The sequence below is a fragment of the Nerophis lumbriciformis genome, linkage group LG39 (genome assembly GCF_033978685.3).
Source record: "Nerophis lumbriciformis linkage group LG39, RoL_Nlum_v2.1, whole genome shotgun sequence".
Lineage (NCBI taxonomy): Eukaryota > Metazoa > Chordata > Actinopteri > Syngnathiformes > Syngnathidae > Nerophis > Nerophis lumbriciformis.
Window position 1 is genome coordinate 6,703,535 of NC_084586.2, and position 13,028 is coordinate 6,716,562.

The 13,028-nt window shown below is 42.5% G+C and overlaps 2 protein-coding genes across 5 annotated transcripts in view; both read left to right on the forward strand.

Moving 5' to 3' along the window:
• Nucleotides 1-5,403, forward strand: part of LOC133577650 (uncharacterized) — a 117,966-nt gene extending 112,563 nt beyond the window's left edge. The window contains exon 61 of the mRNA XM_061931618.1: nucleotides 3,141-5,403. Coding sequence (XP_061787602.1) covers nucleotides 3,141-3,287 — 147 coding nt within the window. The 3' untranslated portion in view covers nucleotides 3,288-5,403. The remainder of the gene's footprint in view (nucleotides 1-3,140) is intronic.
• A 6,166-nt stretch (nucleotides 5,404-11,569) lies between these two features.
• Nucleotides 11,570-13,028, forward strand: part of cdk5rap2 (CDK5 regulatory subunit associated protein 2) — a 62,663-nt gene continuing 61,204 nt past the window's right edge. For 3 of the 4 annotated variants that reach the window (XM_061932064.1, XM_061932067.1, XM_061932065.1), the window contains exon 1: nucleotides 11,570-11,740. In XM_061932064.1, coding sequence (XP_061788048.1) covers nucleotides 11,688-11,740 — 53 coding nt within the window. In that variant the 5' untranslated portion in view covers nucleotides 11,570-11,687. Of the gene's footprint in view, nucleotides 11,741-12,182; nucleotides 12,275-13,028 lie in introns of those variants that run through there. The other variant, XM_061932066.1, reaches the window with a different exon arrangement.

Consider the following 13,028-nt stretch of genomic DNA (forward strand, 5'->3'; position numbering starts at 1 on the left):
TCACAGTGACTTTTTTAAAACAAAAATATTACAGCAAAAATCATATGGGTTGATTGACATGTTTATTCTGTAAGCTAACTTCAATAGTTTGAAATTATTTTGACAGTTAATGCCAGTTATCCTGTCAACCTTTCACAAGACTTCAATTTGTTAATTGAAAGTATAAACAGTATAAACACTTTTTACAGTAAACAAATGGTAAAACAGTACTAAACAATTCCATAAAAAAAAAAATTGGTGTCATTATTAACTTTCTGTCCAAGCTTGTATAATCTACTGCCTTGTTCAATTGTAAAAAATATTCTGTGCCTAAAATTCACATTTCTATCACAATTATCATACTGTAAACATGGTAAGCTAACTTCATTAAAATTAATAGTCCTGTCAATAGCATGGAATTACAATTCAAATGTAGTTTTTTTGTAAGCCTTTCAAAAGAATTCAAAATATGAAAAATTAATGAAAATTAATTTAAGCCATCAGACACTTTGAAAAGTGGCACATCACATCTCTAATGTAATCATTTGAACTTTTCAACAGAAATAGCACTGCAAAAATATTAAGGACATATTTCTGTATTTTGGTAGTTATGCTGTCAACATTTAACAAGATTTCTTTAACTTGGACTTGAAAGCATAAATAGTATAAACACTTTTAACAGTATGTCGTGCTGTGAAATACAGCCGACAGGATTGCGCACCAAACACGAGGCAAGGCCAAAGCGCATGCAGGTGCAGGAGAAGAAAGGACTTCTTTCATTTAAGGTTTGTGATAAACCATCAAACTCATTCGTTAAAAGGACTCTATAGTAATATAAAGCGAATTTTTCTGGACATTATCATGCAAGAAAAGTTTATTTTTGGGACCGCGATCACCGCGTAATGATTTTTAAAGGTTGCATTACAAACGTGTAACTGTCCCATGTGATCAGCCAGTGCGATTGGAAGTCCATGCTCAATTATTGCCTCCGTAAATAAAACTTCGGCATTTATCACATCCAAAGAATCTGTTTGGGCGACGAAAAACGTTGAAAGTTTTCCACTTGTATCGCTAGCAACGGCATTAGACTTGTGTTTTTTTGTCCCAAAGTGGTCTTTTACATCGCTAATTCCTCCGTGTCCGATCGAAAAATCTTGTCTGCACAAGGTGCAATCTTGTCTGCACAAGGTGCAATTCGCGTAGTTTTCACCCTTTTTTTTTTAAATTAATGAAAAGCCGTATTTTTTATCACTGCACCCGTAACCCGGAATAGGTTGATGAAAACCGTACGAATTACGGGAAAACCGGAGTAGTTGGCAGGTGCCTCACTAATGCCTTGCATTGTCTATATTAGATATACCGGGCGGATGGCGGGCGGATGCAGTTCTGATCAAACGTTACATCGGGTGGATGGCGGATGGTTGACGACTTTCTGATGCGGTTGCGGATGAAATATTTGCCTATCCGCGCATCTCTAGTATGTATATACTGTATGTGTGTACATATGTGTGTGTATATATTAGGGCTGGGCGATATATCGAGTTTGTAAGATATATCGATATATTTATGAACAAGATATGAATTAAGAAAATATCCTAATATCGATATAATTTATTTCACTTTAAAATGACCTAACACCGCTTATTTGTTGTGTTCCTTGATTCTCCCCCACTCCCCGCTCCCTCTCATGGGCTACTAAACCCCTCCCCTTCCTCCTTCCAAGACGTGCTTGCACGATAAGAACATCCATGATTGGTTGGTTGTTTACTATGATGAGTCACGATTGTTTAGCTGCTTACGTGCAGTGATTTCTCCAGATTCTCTGAACCCTTTGATGATATTATGGATCGTAGATGGTGAAATCCCTAAATTCATTGCAATAGCTGGTTGAGAAAGGTTTTTCTTAAACTGTTCAACAATTTGCTTACGCATTTGTTGACAAAGTGGTGACCCTCGCCCCATCCTTGTTTGTGAATGACTGAGCATTTCATGGAATCTACTTTTATGCCCAATCATGGCACCCACCTGTTCCCAATTAGCTTGCACACCTGTGGGATGTTCCAAATAGGTGTTTGATGAGCATTCCTCAACTTTATCAGTATTTATTGCCACCTTTCCCAACTTCTTTGTCACGTGTTGCTGGCATCAAATTCTAAAGTTAATGATTATTTGCAACAACAAAAAAATGTTTATCAGTTTGAACATCAAATATCTTGTCTTTGTAGCATATTCAACTGAATATGGGTTGAAAATGATTCGCAAATCATTGTATTCCGTTTATATTTACATCTAACACAATTTCCCAACTCATATGGAAACGGGGTTTGTATATATACATATATATATATATATAATAAAAATGTTAAAAAAAGTTGTATAATTGGATATTGAGAGTATGTGAAACTCCTCCCTTGTTTACTTCTGTGACAACCTTCTTAAAGTTTCGTCAACAGTCAGAAATATCAAACTGTTCAAATGCGCCAAACATGGATACGTGTGGAGAGAGTGTTTTGCATTTTACCCAGCATGCATTGCAGGAGATTTAAATGGGTGTAATTTTAAATGAATACACACAAAGTTCACTGAGCAGATTGTGTTGACTTTTTGTGGTAGTTTATTTGCGCCATTGGGTCCTATACAAAAATTGCACACTTCAAAGTGCAAAATCGTGATGCAGAGGTGTAGCATTTATGCTGTCAGGTATTTAAAACTAAGTAAGAGGCATGGCGTGGGCAAAGTGCGGTGCTTAGTCTGGACACCCGTGTTCTACGCCATGCATGAAAAGACGTCTTATGTTCCGCATTTTTTGCATTTGAGTCATTGCAAGCGCACAAATGCGCTCGTGATGCGTTCCACAGCCTCAGTGTGCAAACTGTGCATATGTTTCTAGATTGCGATTCAGAAAAGGTGTTACAGATTATAGATGCGGGTTCAACACATCACACACAGGTATGAGCATGAAAACATGAATGTGCAGAAAATGATCCTGTCGCCGTGGTAAAAGGCCCGTACTCATGTAAAATCCTCATTTACACCACTTTTCAATTGCACACACAGTCTAAGTACATCACACGCTATTTTATTTTTTGCACACACATTTGGATCTTAGTAAATCAGGCCCTTGGTCGCATACAATGACACCGAATGTGTTTGGATGGCAGATGAAAGATGGCCGCTGGCACCAGGCCCATTTTGTCTTCCACTCCTTGGACCCGTCCCTGCTCCCCGTGACGGACATCATCAACCTCCCCAAGACCACCCCCGGCTCACACTACCACCTGGAGATAGGTCCCGTCTGCTTCCTGTAAGGCGCTGCTGCGGTCCTTCAAAATAAAAGAGGGTGGGTCGCCGCCCTGCGACGGCGCACGCCCGAGCCACACCCCCGCCCTCCGAGCAGCTCGTGCCAACCTCTCATTGGACTGCAGATACAGGAGAGGGGGTGTCGGCCAGCGGGAGACTGGCGAGCAGAGGAGGAGCAGGGGGAGTTCTTGCACTAAATTCCTCCAACAGGCCAATTGCTTCTCCCAGCTGTGGAACATTGACCAGCGAAGAAGGACGTTCTCATAAGAACTTATTTTTGTATACGGTCTGTATACCATGTGATGTATTTTATTTTGGCAAAATAGCAGGAAATACATTCTAAAATATAGTACGGTAATAATAATGGAAACCAGTTAAATGTACATAATAAGTATGCTTATTATCCATGTAAAGAAATCATCTTCAAGTGCAATAGAAAATGAGAAGATAAGTCTACACTTAAAGTAAATTTTTTATTTGCCTTTGGTGCTGATCTCCTTTGGATTTTACTCACATGTTTTATTGTATTATTATTATTATTCAATCTGATCAGAAGCATCTGTATTTATTAGTGCTCCAGTAGGGAGAGAAGCGTCATCATTAACTACTCGGGGTGCAAAAAGGAATACATTCACATCCAAATCGTGATACTTATTCATAATTTTAAAAAAATCGATTTATAAACTTTATTTTTAATTTTTTATAAGACTCAATTTAAAAAATATATGTTTTCAGGCCTTCTCCGTGCAACCAGAAGGTGCTTATTTAACTGTAACCTGTTTTGAAATAGTTTCATTATAATTTATTTGACCACATAATATATTGCGAGTTAAATCAAGAATCGATTCTGAATCGAATCGTTAGGTACCCAAATATCCACACCCCTATTAACTAGCACCCATCATGAAACTCTGTGACATGCCATGCAGTAGAATAAGCGTATTATAGATGCATTTTTAACCAGATGCCACTGATGGGAAAACACATAGCAAATTCAAAAATCTAGCTCTCGACCAGCTTTTTTTTAATCGTTTTTGGGGGGGATGTCTGCCACCCTTTCACCATGCTGAGGATGGAGCGTCGAAATCAGCGAAGGATACCAGAGCCCGAGCTAAAATCAGCCCTGTGGCCGACGTGACAATCATTGGTACTTTAACTTTAACTTAAATAATTCAACTATTTAAGGTGCTAATCATAATGCTGTAATTACACCACTCTGATAGAATGTTTATAGTGCAGGCTCGCTTGGATTAATTTAAAAATGTATTATTAAAAAAAAAAAAAAGTAATATATATATGCATATATATATATTGCCATAGCTTCCATAAAGATCATGTCATGTTTTTTATATTGGTTATTAAAAATGCATTTGCAGAAATCTTTTATGTGAGGGATGAAAGTGTCTTCTTTTGTAAATCCAGTATAAAACACAGGGTTTTAAGTACTTTTTTTTGGGGGGGGGGTATTTTTTTTTTTTTACAAGCGCCCCAAGTTAGGATGTTTTGGAGACACAGCGTCATGAGAATATGTATTTGTTTGAACTGGACACCAGTGTGTATAATTGTGAAACCTTATACAGTGGACCCCCCCCCCCTCTGGCTATTTTAATGTTATTTAATATTTGCAAACTGAGCAACAAGAAACCGCGTCAATATCTTTATACATCAGTTTGCCCAACTGGTCTTGGAGTTTATCATTTTTATGTGTACATTTGGTGCTCCAGAGAGAACAAAGTTATAACAATAATTTGCTTTTATTTTTTTATTATTTTTTTTCTTCATTGTTGGGCTTTTTTTCTCTCTGTTTCTCTCTCTATGATAATCAACCATGTACTGTATCAGGTGCTATTCTATTACATTTGTTTAAAAAAAAAAAAAAATGCAAATATGTGAAATGTTTCCTTTTATTTTGTAAATCTGTTGTAGACATTAAAGCAAGCTGAGAATACCTCACTTTTTTCCGCATGGCCGTTCAAACAACAAGGTTGTTCTATTGCCTTTATGAACACACCCTGTTAGGAAGTACATATTTAGTGGAATGAATAATTCTGAACATGAAATCGACGCTACAAACCTTTTGTCTGTCATCTACTCAGTGACCATTTGTTCAATAAATACCTTCAATTCGCGTGTGAGTATTTATTTATTTATATTGCTATTTATTTATAGCATTTATGATGCAGTACCAGGTCATCTAACTGAGGTGCATGGCTGCAAAATTGGCTAAGAAAGTTAGCATGCTAACAGCTAGCATATGGCAAGTACCAAGTTATATAACCCTGTAAAAATAGCTAACATTGAAGTTAGCATGCTAACAGTTAGCATGTGTCAAGTACCCCCACCCCATATGTTACATTTTAAATTGCTACTATGGTACATTTTTTGTCTACTTTATACCTGCATTATCATTTCCATCCTTACCCTTTCCATCCTTTGTAACTGAGCTACTGTGTGGAAAAATGTCCCTTGTGGATCAATAATGTTTGTCTAAGTCTAAAAAACAATCTTAATAAAGTTATTCTTTGTTGTAGGTTGATCTTTCTTCTTTAATGTTAATAAGGATACAATATTTATGCAGAGGTGTACTTATAACAACTCTATAGACAATTGATACTATTTATAGTTGCGGTAGGGGTGGGGGCAAACTGTTTTGGTTTTTTCTCCAAAATCACGGCACGATAACATAAAAATAAAGACAACGTCAGATTGTTTTCTTTGTTTAAAAATAGAACAAGCAAATTCTGAAAATGTACAAATCATAATGTTGTTGTTTTGTTTTTGTTTTTTTACATTTACATGTTGTGGTTAAGAGTATTCTACCTTTATTTGTCGTTATTTATACTTTCTGAATAAATTATTTGATCATTTTCATCAGTCAACTCATTGGTGTTAATTTACAATCTATCGAGATAAAAAAAAATAATATCAAAATCTAATTTGAGTGTCCACCCTGAGATCGGTAGGTTGTGAGTTCAAACCCCGGCCAAATCATACCAAAGACTATAAAAATGGGACCCATTACCTCCCTGCTTGGCACTCAGCATCAAGGGTTGGAATTGGGGGTTAAATCACCAAAAATGATGCTGCCCACTGCTCCCCTCACCTCCCAAGGGGTGATCAAGGGTGATGGGTCAAATGCAGAGAATAATTTCGCCACACCTGTGTGTGTGACAATCATTGGTACTTTAACTTTAACTTTACCTTAATTGCAGGATGTTATTTCAATCATCAATCAATCAATCAATGTTTATTTATATAGCCCTAAATCACAAGTGTCTCAAAGGGCTGCACAAGCCACAACGACATCCTCGGTACAAAGCCCACATAAGGGCAAGGAAAAACTCACCCCAGTGGGACGTCGATGTGAATGACTATGAGAAACCTTGGAGAGGACCGCATATGTGGGTAACCCCCCCCTCTAGGGGAGACCGAAAGCAATGGATGTCGAGTGGGTCTTGGTCATGGGTTATATTATATACATGTCATCACGGACTATAAAGCTGCCCCCTGTCCCTGTGACAACAGCATCAGCTTCCTTTATGACCTAAACAACCACTTTGCAAGGTTTCATGCACTTAACACCACTCCGGCGAGGAAATCCATCCCTCGCCCTGATGAGCAGCCGCTCAACCTGGACACAGCGGATGTCCGGAAAACCCTGAGGAGAGTGAACCCCCGGAAAGCAGCAGGACCTGATGACATTCCGGGCAGGGTGCTTAAGGGACGTGCAGACCAGCTGGCTGGGGTTCTCACAGACATCTTCAACATCTCGCTGACCCAGGCTGTGGTACCATCATGTTTTAAGACGGCCACAATCATTCCAGTGCCTAAAAACCCCCACAATCTCCCCCCTCAATGATTACCGCCCCGTTGCACTCATCCCATCATAATGAAGTGCTTCGAGAGGCTGGTAAAGGAATATATTGTCTCCAGACTTCCCCCCACATTCAACCCATACCAGTTTGCTTATTGCCCTAACCGCTCCACAGAGGACACCATCTCCTCTGCACTCCACCTGAGCTTAGAACATCTGGAAGGAAAGGGCACACACGTGCGGATGTTGTTTCTGGACTTCAGCTCGGCGTTCAACACCATCATCCCACAGCACTTGGTGAGCAAAATGGCCTCCCTTGGATTCAGTACCCCCCTATGCAACTGGCTGCTTGACTTCCTCACAGACAGACCCCAATCTGTGAGAGTGGGCAACAATACCTCCAGTGCCATCTCCCTGAGCACCGGCTCCCCCTAGGGCTGCGTCCTGAGTCCGCTGCTGTTCACGTTGATGACTCATGACTGCTGCGCCAGGTCCACTACTAATCACATTGTGAAATATGCGGACGACACGACAGTAGTGGGCCTCATCCGTGACAACAACGGCATGGACTACAGGGAGGAGGTGAAACATCTGGTTGACTGGTGCAGAACCAACAACCTGGTCCTGAACGTCGACAAGACCAAGGAGATCATCGTTGACTTCAGGAAGCACCAGTCCAGCCATGCTCCACTCGCTATCAACGGCACAGCGGTGGAGATGGTAAGCAGCACCAAGTTCCTGGGGGTGCAGATAACTGACAATATAACCTGATCTCTTGTAAAAAGAGCTCAGCAGCGCATGCACTTTTTGCGTCGGATGAAAAGAGCACAGCTCCCTCCCCCCGTTCTCACCACATTCTACAGAGGCACTATAGAGAGCCTGCTGACCAACAGCATCTCTGTCTGGACTGGAGCCTGCAGTGCCTCAGACTGGAAGTCTCTCCAGAGAGTGGTGAGGACGGCGGAAAAGATCATCAGGACTCCTCTTCCTCCTATCCAGGAGATCGCAAAAAGCCGCTGCCTGACCAGGGCTCAGAAAATCTGCAGAGACTCCTCCCACCCCCACCAAGGACTGTTTTCACGGGATAGGTTGATTGGCAACACTAAATTGGCCCTAGTGTGTGAATGTTGTCTGTCTATCTGTGTTGGCCCTGCGATGAGGTGGCAACTTGTCCAGGGTGTACCCCGCCTTCCGCCCGATTGTAGCTGAGATAGGCTCCAGCGCCCCCCGCGACCCCAAAGGGAATAAGCGGTATAAAATGGATGGATGGATGGATGGATGGATGGATTCTAGAAAGAGGTTCCGCAGCCTCCGTAGCAGAACCTCCAGGTTCTGTAACAGCTTCTTCCCTCAGGCCGTAAGACTCTTGAACGCATTAAAATAATCCCCTCAATTCCCCCCCAAAATTGATTAACTCGCTGGAATATAAAGACAACATAAGATACATCCATAAACGTGGATGCATATGCAAAAGTGCAATATATTTATGTGTACAGTAATCTATTTATTTATATCTGCACCTCATTGCTCTTTTATCCTACCATGAGCTAATGCAACGAAATGTTGTTCTTATCTGTACTGTAAAGTTCAAATTTAAATGACAATAAAAGGAAGTCTAAGTCTAAGTCTTATTTATGTAGTTTGCTCATTTTCCTCGACTGGTGCACAAACATGTGGTTTATTTTTGTTTACATATGTAGCTTAATCTACAAAGATACAAAGCATTGCTGTTGCGACATCTAGTGGACAAATTTAGAACAGCAGTTTCTTTCATTCAAAAATGTGGGCCTATACGTTTGACACCCCCTGGTCGACGGCTCTTTCGATCAGAGTCCCTTGAAAGAGTTTGTTGAAGTACGACCAATGTTTTTAGCCTAAAACTGGCCGGCGGAAACCCGTCTATTTTCAAACATGGGCTCTTCAGACTTGTATGTGCGTCCTCTAATTATAGACGTCTTCATCGATTTTCGTGATAATACCTGGATCTGGTTTCAGGGGGTATTTCTTTCCCCTAAATTTCAAGGGGGCGCTATTGAGTCAATTTAAATATTTCGCGTTCACGCCCCGAAAAATATACAATATTTAGCCAAACCTGATGCGGCTGCAAAAAAAATGGATCGTAGAAGGAGGATAATAATAAACAAAGCAATTTCAATAGGGACTTTGCAGCTTTTTTCTTCTCGGGCCCTAAATATGAACACGTGCAGTTGTCCATCCATCCATTTTTCTACCGCTTGTCCCTTTTGGGGTCGCAGGGGGTGCTGGAGCCTATCTCAGCTGCATTCGGGCGGAAGGCGGGGTACACCCTGGACAAGTCGCCACCTCATCACAGGGCCAACACAGATAGACAGACAACATTCACACTCACATTCACACACTCGTTGCGCACATTGTAGAGATGCGCGGATAGGCAAATATTTCATCCGCAACCGCATCAGAAAGTCGTCAACCATCCGCCATCCACCCGATGTAACGTTTGAATAGAACTGCATCCGCCCGCACCCGCCCGTTATATCTAATATAGACGATGCAAGGCATTAGTGAGGCACCTGCCAACTACTCCGGTTTTCCCGTAATTCGTACGGTTTTCATCAGCCTATTCCGGGTTACGGGTGCAGTGATAAAAAATACGGTTTTTCATTAATTAAAAAAAAAAAGGGTGAAAACTACGCGAATTGCACCTTGTGCAGACAAGATTTTTCGATCGGACACGGAGGAATTAGCGATGTAAAAGACCACGTTGGGACAAAAAAACACAAGTCTAATGCCGTTGCTAGCGATACAAGTGGAAAACTTTCAACGTTTTTCGTCGCCCAAACAGATTCTTTGGATGTGATAAATGCCAAAGTTTTATTTACGGAGGCAATAATTGAGCACGGACTTCCAATCGCACTGGCTGATCACATGGGACAGTTAATAATGTAATGCAACCTTTAAAAATCATTACGCGGTGATCGCGATCCCAAAAATAAACTTTTCTTGCATGATAATGTCCAGAAAAATTCGCTTTACATTAATATAGAGTCCTTTTAACGAATGAGTTTGATGGTTTATCACAAACCTTAAATGAAATTCCATGGCCACTGTCCTGCTCTCTATATCAACCAGGGTGAGCCCCACCCCTTTCGTGAGCGCACTGAGCGCGGAGTGACCCCTTTTACGCGCCCCCGGCAACAGGGGTGGCAAGCAGGTAAGCTGCGCGGGCGGAGCGCGCGGAGTGACCCATGTTACGAGCCCCCGGCCACGGGGGTGGCGGGCAGGTAAGCTGCTTACCTGCTGCGCGTGACGCCGGCCGCGGCGAAAGCGGACGAGGCGGGGTGTCGGTGCGGTGGGCGCGGTAGTGACCCTGGACGTGCGTCAGGCCCTTCTCGCGGATCGCCTCAGCTACGGCTCCCGGTGGGGCCCTCTCGGGGGAAGGGGCCTCGGTCCCGGACCCCGGCGAGGCGTCCCTTCTCCCTCCGTAAAAGTGTCCATCTCTTTTTTTTTTTTTCTTCTGTTGTGGCATATGCAGCAGGTGCCTGCTCGTTTTTCGTATGTGGGTAACAACATTTAACTATGTATATATATTTCCCAATTGGTTTAACTGCCACCCGCAAAAAATAAATAAAAAAATAAAATAAAATAAAATATCTAATTAATCCGCCCGACCCGACCCGCGAGCGGATAAAATCTTATTTTTTTTTATTTCATCCGCCCGATCCGCGGATAATCCGCGGACTCCGCGGTTGTGTCCGCAAACCGCGCATCTCTAATTCACACACTCGTTGCGCACATTGTAAACATGTAGCTGCAATTAACAGCTCCACCACACGGGGTCACTATTGTGCAGTACACTGGATATGTGCCCAAACAGGCGAGCCAACTGTTTGGGTTGCGAATGCCTTACAATGCACCACAAAGCTTGCATTATTAATGTTTCTACTTTGCCCTGACGGTCTAATATCATGATTCTAATCTTCGGGGGGGGAATAGCAGAAAGATTTAATTATGCGTCAAACTCAGGTTACACGTATTAACATTTAAGATATTTTACAACGATAAGGATATAAACGTTCTATACACTGTAATTGTGTCGTTAAAGAATGTGGAAAAAAGACACGTACTGTAAGTCAAAAACAAATAGGTGGATTTTTTTTATTTGACAGACAATTTTGTTTTTAAGCCGCCCAAACTGTTTGTTTTGGCCAATCGCTTGTTGACAGTATCCGCCCAGCTACCGCGTTGCGTTCACGACTCGTAGAAAATCCAGTTCTTCTAGGGATGCTTTCCTTTACACGTCAGCAAGTGAATAAACAAATCGAAGTAAGACATGCTTTAAGACTGGATACAGAAAACACATGTGTCTCCTTATTATTATACAAAGACTTATAACATCCATTATCCATCATACTGAGCCGAATGTCGTTTTGTTCAACTCACTCCGACGCCCCTTGAAGGCACATTGCCAGGCTCCAACGTGCACAGCCGTGACGTTTGTTGTAGCATGATGGCGGTAGCCTAGACTATTTTTGAATTTCGTCCCGCTTTCCTGGGTTTAAAGTGCATATTTCCGGTGGAATGCCACGTTGTTACGCGAGTAGGAAAAGCCGCTACCATGGACTCCGTCGTCGGGGACGACCTGACGCTGCCCATTGACTTAAACGGAAGGTAAAAACTCTTAAGCTAGCTGGCTAACGGTTAGCATGTCAAGGCTCTGACTACAATGTACATTTTCAAAACAAACTGCCTGGGACCCGTCTATTTACTGGGTGGATACTGGTATTTACACTGCATATCTCCGTGTGTATTGTGTTATAACATATTGGCTTAATGTATCAATTTACTCATAAAGTCGAACGCCAGTTATGGTTTTCCCAAAACCATAACAATATGACAGTAAGTTGGCGCGTTCGAACATATTTACAGTTAGCTAGTTTAGAGTCACGTAGAATTGGAGATTAGCAGTAATACTTTATTTTTAGTTGTTCTGGGGTCTTTAGCGTAATGTTATACTGCATAGCAATGCCTGAGGCAACGTAAATCATACTGGCGCCGAATAGCTGATGCTGATTGGCTGGTGGGCTTCCGGGTGCAGCAAAGCGGAAGTAATCAGAGTCAATCTTGCAACGGGGAGAGTTCTGTTAGTTCCAGAATGCAGACTCGTCATGTTGCTTCTTATCCCGCGGACAGATGAGCATCCCGGTGAGTGAAACACGGCCACGATGTTATTCTGCTTTGTATCATTGGCTTCTACGATAGACATATTTCTGCTATGTCGTAGACCAGTGCTGTCAAACTCAAATACAGAGTGGGCCGAAATTTAAAACGGAACAAAGCCGCGGGCCAAGGTTGAACAAATTAACCTTTTTGGTAGGGACTCAAACAACTTTTGCATTAAATCGAGTTTCAAATAATAATAATACTACAGATATCAATGGCATCTCAAATACCATCCATCCATCCATCCATCTTCTTCCGCTTATCCGAGGTCGGGTCGCGGGGGCAGCAGCCTAAGCAGGGAAGCCCAGACTTCCCTCTCCCCAGCCACTTCGTCCAGCTCCTCCCGGGGGATCCCGAGGCGTTCCCAGGCCAGCCGGGAGACATAGTCTTCCCAACGTGTCCTGGGTCTTCCTCGTGGCCTCCTACCGGTCGGACATGCCCTAAACACCTCCTTAGGGAGGCGCTCGGGTGGCATCCTGACCAGATGCCCGAACCACCTCATCTGGCTCCTCTCGATGCGGAGGAGCAGCGGCTTTACTTTGAGCTCCCCCCGGATGACAGAGCTTCTCACCCTATCTCTAAGGGAGAGCCCCGCCACCCGGCGGAGGAAACTCATTTCGGCCGCTTGTACCCGTGATCTTGTCCTTTCGGTCATAACCCAAAGCTCATGACCATAGGTGAGGATGGGAACGTAGATCGACCGGTAAATTGAGAGCTTTGCCTTCCGGCTCAGCTC